Source organism: Mangifera indica, chromosome 10 (genome assembly GCF_011075055.1).
Source record: "Mangifera indica cultivar Alphonso chromosome 10, CATAS_Mindica_2.1, whole genome shotgun sequence".
Classification (NCBI taxonomy): domain Eukaryota; kingdom Viridiplantae; phylum Streptophyta; class Magnoliopsida; order Sapindales; family Anacardiaceae; genus Mangifera; species Mangifera indica.
This window is the reverse complement of record NC_058146.1, coordinates 2,381,747-2,388,359: the sequence shown is the minus strand read 5'-3', so window position 1 is coordinate 2,388,359 and position 6,613 is coordinate 2,381,747. Positions and strand designations below refer to the sequence as shown.

Genomic DNA, 6,613 nt, shown 5'->3' with positions numbered 1-6,613 from the left:
TATTCAGATTATTAGTTTAATTTAAAAAAGTCAGGCATCGACAACCGTTAACCTGTCGCCGGCAACTGAAGTCGGAATAGAGCCGACATCTAACTTGCATGAGATGAAATAGAATATATATTTTTGCTCCAAGAGATTTTACTTTGAGAAACGGAGCATCTTCAATCATACGATTTACCCTAGAAATGAATTAATCTGATGCAAAAATTGAAATCTTGTTTGGGTTTAATATTGAAGAAAGATTGAAAATGAATGAAATAAATGTACAAAAAAGAGAAGGTGCTCAGTATAATTTGAATGGATAGAGAGAATGTCCTCATGTTAATCTCAGATTAACGAGATTAATTACTCCTTCATCATTGCACCTTCTCTTCTCCACTCTGCAGATAGATTTGGAGTATATACAGATAAGCCGCCCATGATACTCCTCTTCTCTACTCTAAACAACTGATATTGTTTTTAGGTTTTGCCTCCGCCCATATTTATACGAAGATGTGGGATGCTTTGTTGAATTACTTTTCTGCCCTCTCAATTCGAATTGAGTTCCATAGCGTGTTTTCATGAGCCATGGAAAGCGCAATTTGAAGCGGCTTGCTGTGTCAAAGCCCACCAAAGGATAGGCCTTGCAAGTCAAGCCGTCTTGTTGGAATGGCAAGGTTTGAAGCATCTAAATCCCCCTAGATGATCCCTTCAATAGCCCTGTACAGGTCAACCCATGTGGTTTGTAACCTGGCCCACCATATTATAAATTTAATATTTATTAAAATTTTTTTTATTTTTGGATTATGTCCGACCAACTTCAAATTTTACACAAAAGCTCTCGATGTGGTCTACAGGCCTTAGCACGCTTCACAGAATTACGGGCTATGATTTTTTCGCGTCTGGGCCAGCCTGGCCCTTGACATGTCTCTTGTGGAGTAATACACAGGACAAGAACATTCAAACGGAATCAAAGTCTTTGTCCAATTAATGTTATTAAGGTTAGTTGATTAATCTTCCATTATATTATTGGATGATTAATCACAATCTGTAGCCAGTACACCCTAACTCATACAGAAAACATATTCTTCTTCCAGTCTTCACCAAAGTCTTGTCTACTTGCTCTGTCATTGCTTGTCAGGTTGAAGAAAAGATTGATCAGGAATCAACCAAGTACTCTGAACATGTTGACTCTAGAGATTTTTAGACTACCAAATAGTAGACTTTTTCCCGATTCTCAGGCCAAATGCCTTCAACCGATATTTCCTCGTTCGAAATCTCCCTTAACACAGAAGCAATCTCAGTTGAAAAACCTTGTCTTCCTCGCTAATTCTACTCATATTATAAGCTTGCGTTAGTTGGGTTGTTCTTTCTTCCATTTCCAAACCATGGTTGACTTCTAGTTAATAATCTAAACAATGTAGAAGTAGGTGACTTTCATATTGCCCAAGCTTGTGTGTTACTCATATGAATGAATAGACAATTACGTTTCAAACAGTTCATTTTTGCTTCTGCAGAAGAATCTGTGCGATAGCATTGCTTCTCTGCATATAATAATATTTCTCTAAATGTACTTGCATGCATACGTTAAGATGGCCGCCTTCAAGCTTCAACTCGAAGGAATCGGCTGCAGGCCACCTATCTTGTTGACCTTCATTTGGGCAGGCATATAATAATAAGCTACTTCGGCTTCGGTGTATCAGCAAATTGTGCAACTTTGCCTCTTTCTTTAATTGAACTTTTGTTTATCCAAACTTTTATTCCCCGCACTTTCATCGAGACCAAACATCAATCACTTGCGCACATGGGGTCTTCTGCAATGAAGATTTATAGCAATGTTAACATTCCTTTGGTTGCATTTGTTTTTTCTTCTTTCATAGCTATGGCTACTGCCATCTCAAACTCCACGGATACATCCACCGCCATTCTCTTGAGAGTCGATCAGTTGGGCAAAGGAGACTTTAAGAAGATACAAGACGCCATTGATGCTGTTCCATCTAATAACAAAGAACTTGTTTTCATTTGGGTTAAGCCAGGAACATACAGGTTTGTACATACTTGCCCTGCTAAATGAAGATAACTAAAATGGAGCTTTCATGTTTTGAAAATCTGAACTTGTTTCTTCTCCTTTCGCTGTTTAAACAGAGAAAAGATTGTTGTGCCTGCTGATAAACCCTTCATTACAATAAGTGGCACTGCGCCTTCTACTAGCATAATAACATGGGATGAAGGTGGAGATATTTTCGAGTCTTCAACATTCACAGTGCTGGCTTCTGATTTTGTTGCACGATATCTGACAATTGAGGTATTGTTTACTGTAATTCACTGCATGTTTTGGAGACATAAATGAGTTCATCCTGCATATACAAATCATAAGTTTTTTCTTTTTGTCAATATTTATAGAACACGTATGGATCAGCCGGCAAAGCTGTTGCACTAAGAGTCTCAGCGGATAGAGCTGCATTTTATGCCTGCAATATAACGTCTTACCAAGATACTGTCCTGGATGACACTGGAAATCACTATTACAGCAACTGTTACATCGAAGGAGCCACCGATTTCATATGCGGAAACGCTGCCTCCCTCTTTGAAGTGAGTACTCTTCGATACTAACCAGATTTCACATCTTATTCGTTTCACTTTAAATTTATAATAGTAGTATTTTATGCGTTTATCAGAGGTGTCACATTCATTCCCTTTCAACGGTGAATGGATCTATCACTGCTCAACGAAGAATGTCTCCCTCAGAGAACACAGGATTCACTTTCTTGGGTTGCACGATAACAGGTGTTGGCTCTGCTACACTCGGAAGGCCATGGGGTACATATTCCAGGGTAGTATATGCCCTAACTTACATGTCCAGTGTAATTGTGCCGCAAGGATGGGATGATTGGGGCAACCAAATGGCGCATCGGTAGGTCACCTTCTTCAAAATAGAGATTACAAATTGGTTGTGAAACTAGGTTTTTAGTCGGTTAAGATTTTTTGATAAAAATGAAAATGACTAAAATTTATATAATCGAGAATAAGGTAATGATAGGATAAATATATTTTTTATCTATCTCTTTTTAATCTATCCCCTCTGTTATTTATCCACCCTTTTATATATTTCTTAAACTCTTATATATTAAATTACATTTAAAAATTTTGAATTATTATAAATATACTTTAACACTTAATAAAAAATTTAGAATGTTTTAGTGAAGATGGAGAAGAGAAAGTACAGAGAATTTTCCTGCGGTGATGAAAAGGTAAAGATAAGAGAAAATTTCCCCGCAGAAAGGGATGAAATTCCCCATCATCCACATATTAGGGATAGGGTGGGGACATAGATTATGGTATTCCGCCCTCGCACGTCCTATTGTCATCTCTGCTTCAAAAGTTTCCACTTTCTTCCATTATGAACATGTCACTTTCTTGGTACTTATATATGTTGCATTGTGCTTTTCATATTGCAGTACTACATACTATGGTGAATACAAAAATTATGGTCCAGGAGCTGATACATCAAAAAGGGTTGGATGGTCAGACAAACTATCAAATGAAGAGGCTGCTCCTTTCTTGACTAAAGACATGATTGGGGGAACAGACTGGCTTAGATCCTCCCCCAAAAACTTCAAGAAAAGCTCCTCCATCATCGTTGGGAAAAACTGATGAGACACATAACCAGAATATATCGGTTGTGAGTCTTGAATTTCACAGGAGTTTCTGCAACATGTGCTATTTGATTCAATTTATTTGTATATATTTCATTTAAATAAGAAATTTGATTCAATTTATCTGTTTATCACATTTAAAAAGGAAATATATGCTTGATTTATTCAATGATTCACATACCCTGGCTGATGAAATTAAAATCATATATTGTGCACAAGTGCATAAAGCAAAAAACCTAAATAGCATAAAAACAGAAAAATGAATCCGCAAAAATGGTAATTTCTCCCTAAGGTTTTTTTTCTTTTTCTTTCTAATAACAATTTGTTATCTTTAACTAGCAACCGTCCTCTCTCTCATATTATCTCTCCCTCTTAATCTCTCTTCTTTTCCTGTCGGACCATTTTTAATCTAGATGAATTTGTCTTAGAACCAAAAGCAATCATCTTTGTCAGCTTATAATAATTTGGACAAGGTAATATTATTGTAAAGATAGTAAATTATGATATTAATTGTATACGAACTTATTCATCCGTAAAACACTCTCTAAATTAATAAAATTTGTTTATTCAGTTAATATAATTCAGGTAATAAATGGATGATAAGCAGGACGGCTTTAAAATGGAAGTGCTTTCGATCATTCAACTTAAAACCAGACCACGAAACTAATTTACGGCCAATGGCATTTCCGTCATTACATACCGGGCACAGCACTATAAATACTGTTACACCGGGTGAAATGATCGTAACAAAACTGGGTGAAGAATAACAAAAAAAAATCTTCAAGTTTGAACGGCATTGCATTACGGTTATGGCAACAAAGAGCAAGATTCTGTTTATCGGAGGGACTGGTTATATCGGAAAATTCATCGTGGAAGCGAGCGCAAAAGCCGGCCATCCGACATTTGTACTCGTAAGAGAGTCCACTCTCACTAGCCCTGCTAAGTCCAAGATCATCGAGAATTTCAAGAGCCTTGGCGTCAATTTTATTCCCGTACGTAAAGCTTTTCGGCTTCTTTATTTTTCATTTCACGCTGATTTTTCCTTAGTGCTGCTTTGTTGTATCGGTATAGAAATCGAGATTTTGTTTTAGGTTTTCATCAATGATTTGCATGCAGGGACTGTGAATGAGTGAAACGTGGCATCCGTATCAATTCTCGGAAAAGAGAATCAGATCAGCTGTATATAATTAACCATTGAAAAATAAATGATCTATTATTAATATGCTTTTAATTAATTTTTTATTGTTTGTTTTAAATTATTTTGTTTGGCTTGATGCAGGGAGATTTATATAATAAGGAGAGTTTGGTGAGCGCGATTAAGCAAGTGGACGTGGTGATATCAACAGTGGGTCACGCTCAATTAGGCGATCAAGACAAGATTATTGCTGCAATTAAAGAGGCTGATAACATTAAGGTAAATTAGTCTGTTCTAATTATGTTTATTTCTTTCATTTTTTTAACTATATGGTCATTTAGATGGCTTATCGAGCTTGATTGTTTAGGAATTTCATGTCGACTTATGATTACTAGTATAACTTAATTGGATAAATGCATTTAGTTGGAATTCGTTGAACTCTTGAGGCTTAGTACTGAAGATGTTGTCTGTGTTATCCAGAGATTCTTTCCTTCAGAATTTGGTAATGATGTTGATCGTGTGAATGCTGTCGAGCCAGCGAAAACAGCATTTGTGACAAAGGCTAACATCCGTCGCACTGTTGAGAAAGAAGGAATTCCATACACCTATGTATCAAGTAGTTTCTTTTCTGGCTACTTCCTTCCCACTTTGGCACAAACTGGAGCCACATCTCCCCCAAGAGATAAAGTTGTCATCTTAGGAGATGGAAACCCAAAAGGTAACTGTTATAGAACACATTACGTTCACTCAAAATAGTTTGAAAACTTCATCTCAGAATCATGAAATGAATCTAAACAGCTTAATCTTATGAGTAACAGCAATTTTTAACAAGGAAGAAGATATTGGAACCTACACCATCAGAGCAGTGGATGACCCAAGAACCTTGAACAAAATCCTTTACCTAAGACCTCCTGGCAACATTTACTCATTCAATGATCTCGTTTCTCTGTGGGAGAAAAAGATTGGAAAAACCCTTGAAAGGGTCTACGTATCAGAGGAGAAACTTCTGAAGAACATTCAAGGTTAGTGAAAATATCAGATCCTTCAGATTCCTCTTATAACAATGTCTGAGTTTAACATTGCTGACTTCTCTTTCCATGTTTGCAGAAGCTTCGGTTCCTCTGAATGTGTTATTATCTATTAACCATTCAGCGTTTGTGAAGGGAGACCATACCAACTTTGAGATTGAACCATCGTTTGGAGTTGAAGCCTCAGCGCTTTATCCTGATGTCAAGTACACCACTGTGGATGAATACCTCAATCAGTTTGTGTAAATCATCTTTGTTTATCTGCAGGATCTCAATAATCAATATAATCTATATGTTGTCGGCTCTCATGGTAGTTTGATTTCTGTGCTTTTTCATGTATTTGATGTTACCTAGCAATAATAAGTAAACTTGTGCTATTTTCTCTACACTATTATTTGCCTAAGTTGTGTGCACTTTCTTTTTTTTTTTTTTTTTTCAAGAGTGGGTCACGTGCGCCATTTCCCATCAATCAAAACTTAATATATTTGTTGTCAATTCATCTGAAGGGCAATTATGTCATTAAACACTGGACACAGTAATCAATGGAAAGAAGCATATCAGCTCACCCATGGTTGACTGTATCTCTACGCTCTCGCTTAATCCAATTTAAAAATTCAAATAGTCGTTTATTAATTATTAAAATTAATTAACTAAAGATAAAATAATTATTTATTAATAATATTAAAAAATATAAATATTTATATTTTTTTATTAATTTTAAAAAATTATATTTTTTTCTTTAAAGATTTTTCTTTTAATGTCATCTTCGACCAATTTTTCTCTCATCTGTCTCTCCATCCATTTTCGTAATCAGA

General features: G+C 35.9%; 2 protein-coding genes and 1 non-coding gene across 3 annotated transcripts; 2 read left to right on the top strand and 1 right to left on the bottom strand.

The window, feature by feature from the left end:
* Window positions 1-281: 281 nt before the first annotated feature.
* LOC123228485 lies at window positions 282-364 on the bottom strand. The gene has a single exon (XR_006504712.1). It is a non-coding gene; the product is annotated as a small nucleolar RNA U30 (small nucleolar RNA).
* A 1,328-nt stretch (window positions 365-1,692) lies between these two features.
* Window positions 1,693-3,812, top strand: LOC123228392 (putative pectinesterase 11). The gene is made up of 5 exons (XM_044653778.1): window positions 1,693-2,025; window positions 2,125-2,284; window positions 2,383-2,571; window positions 2,658-2,893; window positions 3,438-3,812. The coding sequence occupies exons 1-5, from the start codon at window positions 1,784-1,786 to the stop codon at window positions 3,631-3,633; spliced, it is 1,023 nt and encodes a 340-aa protein (XP_044509713.1). The 5' UTR covers window positions 1,693-1,783; the 3' UTR covers window positions 3,634-3,812.
* A 584-nt stretch (window positions 3,813-4,396) lies between these two features.
* LOC123228316 (phenylcoumaran benzylic ether reductase Pyrc5-like) lies at window positions 4,397-6,186 on the top strand. Its single transcript, XM_044653672.1, has 5 exons — window positions 4,397-4,627; window positions 4,915-5,049; window positions 5,251-5,488; window positions 5,589-5,792; window positions 5,878-6,186. The coding sequence occupies exons 1-5, from the start codon at window positions 4,445-4,447 to the stop codon at window positions 6,042-6,044; spliced, it is 927 nt and encodes a 308-aa protein (XP_044509607.1). The 5' UTR covers window positions 4,397-4,444; the 3' UTR covers window positions 6,045-6,186.
* The last annotated feature ends 427 nt before the right edge of the window (window positions 6,187-6,613 follow it).